The sequence below is a fragment of the Gavialis gangeticus genome, unplaced genomic scaffold (assembly GCF_001723915.1).
Source record: "Gavialis gangeticus isolate Ggan-Ray unplaced genomic scaffold, GavGan_comp1, whole genome shotgun sequence".
Classification (NCBI taxonomy): Eukaryota; Metazoa; Chordata; order Crocodylia; family Gavialidae; genus Gavialis; species Gavialis gangeticus.
This window is the reverse complement of record NW_017728997.1, coordinates 47,663,717-47,666,116: the sequence shown is the minus strand read 5'-3', so window position 1 is coordinate 47,666,116 and position 2,400 is coordinate 47,663,717. Positions and strand designations below refer to the sequence as shown.

Below are 2,400 nucleotides of genomic sequence, written 5' to 3'. Positions count from 1 at the left end.
CATGCAGAATTGTGCACTGGAGATCCTCTGGGGACTGCCTCCATCCCAGCATCACTACGCTGGTATGGACAACCAGTATCCTTCTCTGTCCACACTGGAGCTAACCCCCAGTTATCAGGTCAAAAGCCACTCTTGTCTCAGCTTTTACAAGACTGCCCAGATGCCCACAGAAAGACACAGCCAGAATACATAAAAAGGTGGATTAGGCTCAGGCCAGTGTGGCAGGTCAGCTAGTTTCCTACGTGGGGTCATGGATCAGTACTCTGAGTGAGACAGCAGCTTCCAATCTATCAGTGAAACAACTGAAAAAGCCAAAGCTATCATCTGCTGTAACACAGCAGCAAAGGAACTTGTGTGCTGCAACCTAGAATAGGAGGCTATCACTCCAGTGTTACTCTGCTCCTGGTTCTGCATTCATCAAGGGGATGGAACATATTAGGATGGAAATGCCCCAAGTGGCTCCACAGATGGTCAAGGAGGAAACAGGTATTTCCTTTTCCTCCAGCTCACTACCCCAGCACCAAGGCCAGCTACATGGATGGTGAAGCACTCATATATCCCATCACCACAGTGCTATGCCCAGCAGAGCAAGGGGTATATACAGGCACTAGTCTAGTGATGTGCCTAGCGGTGGTTGGCAGGGCTCACCAGCACTTACCACCAGGACATTCCCCACAAAGCCAGGGCCTGAATGCAGCCTCTCTGGGTGCTGAACTCTCAGTGACTGCAGGTACATGCACATGCCTGTCAGGAAGTCTTTAGGCTGCCCAATGTCCATCCAGAATCCTGCAGGAAGAGCAATACTGACAGTCCACAAGACACATGCCACAGGGCTGGCCCAAGACCCCAGGATGCTACTGCAGGCAGAGGACCGCCCCCCCCATATACCTGTAACTGGTGCTAAGTCAACAGCTCAGCCCATCAGAAAAGAAATACCCATCTGATACTGAGGCACCAGTTTTGTTATATACAAGAGGCACATAAGTTTGGGGCGAGTACCCTGACAACTCTGAAGCAAGGCAAAAGGAAAGATAAATTCCTTTACCTTGGAGCAGAGCAAGAGAACAAGGATGTTTCTTGCCACTGCAGCTTTCAGAAAGACATATTTCCTTTTCCCTGAGACAGGACAAGGCTGGGGGAAGAGCCACCTCTGTCCAGGGAATGACAAGACCCTTACCCTGCAGCTCCATGGCATATAACTGCCCATCCTTAGCCATCACTGGAAAGATTTCCTTCTCTATGGAAGTGGGGCGTAGCTGCAATTGAACACATGGGGCCAAATCAAGACCAGTTCCACCACAGGACTCCCAGGTGACACTAAAGATAATGGGTTCACAGCTCCCAGATCCCTATCCTTCCCCACCTTCCTATCAAGTCTGAGACCTCCTCTTCACCAACGTGCCCTGTGAACACGCAGCTTTCAGCCCCCCAGAGATGCTGAACATCCCCATGTATCTACCACCTGAGCAGAACTGGTTCCTACCAACCCCCTGTGCTCCTCAGCAAGGCTTAGTTTGCTGGAGTGACCAAGTGCTGCCTTCCCTATTGCCCTGGAAGTGCCACCCCCCTGCCCTCCTCAGCTGCCATCTTCCCCTGCTTCACATGCACATAACCCCAGGAGATCTACCCCTCCCCCCCTGCTCTCCCATTTCTTTCCAAAATGTGGCTGCTGCTGGCCAGCCGCCTACCTGGATCCTCTGCAGCAGGCTGGGGTTGAAGATGTACATGCCAGCATTGATCTTATTGGACACAAACACCTGCGGCTTTTCCACAAAGCGGTGGATGCGCCCGGTCTCCGCGTCGCAGACCACCACGCCATACTTGGACGGCTCCTCCACCTTTGTCACCTGCGAGGCTTGGAGTCACCCCTGGGCAGCCCCGCGCAGAGCTAGCGCCTCTGCGCCCCTCCCTGCCACACGGGCGCTTCCTCGGCCCTGCAAACCGGGCCTGTGCAGCCGCAGCCACAGGTGCCCCCTCCTGCCCCTCGGGAGGGAAGGGCCGGCAGCCCCACACTCACCACGATGGAGCCCTCGCGGCCGTGGTGCCGGTGGAAGCGCAGGAGGGCGGTGAAGGGGAAGTCGCAGATGACGTCGCTGTTGAGCACGAAGAAGGGCTCGGTGCCCTCAGCCAGCAGCTCGCGGGCCAGCGCCAGGGGCCCGGCTGTGGGCACAGCACGGCTCAGCGGCGCCCAGCAGCGCAGCCCGGCCGGGCCCCACTCGCCCGCCCGCCCCGGTGCCGCGCCACCCACCTGTGCCGAGAGGCTCCTTCTCGTGCGACAGCGAGATGCGGATGCCGAGCTGCGGGGGACGGGGCCGCGGTCAGCACAGGCCGGCGCCGCGCCCGCCCCCCCGGCCCCCGGCCTTACCCGTTGCTCCTGCTCTCGCATGGCCCGCTCCAGCG

At 57.6% G+C, this 2,400-nt stretch overlaps 1 protein-coding gene across 1 annotated transcript in view; it reads right to left on the bottom strand.

Moving 5' to 3' along the window:
- Positions 1-2,398, bottom strand: part of GMPPB (GDP-mannose pyrophosphorylase B) — a gene marked incomplete at its 5' end in the record, with an annotated part of 9,789 nt that extends 7,391 nt beyond the window's left edge. Inside the window, 6 exons of the mRNA XM_019504624.1 lie at positions 659-786; positions 1,178-1,256; positions 1,689-1,847; positions 2,018-2,160; positions 2,249-2,297; positions 2,366-2,398. Coding sequence (XP_019360169.1) covers positions 659-786; positions 1,178-1,256; positions 1,689-1,847; positions 2,018-2,160; positions 2,249-2,297; positions 2,366-2,398 — 591 coding nt within the window. The remainder of the gene's footprint in view (positions 1-658; positions 787-1,177; positions 1,257-1,688; positions 1,848-2,017; positions 2,161-2,248; positions 2,298-2,365) is intronic.
- Between the last annotated feature and the right edge of the window lie 2 nt (positions 2,399-2,400).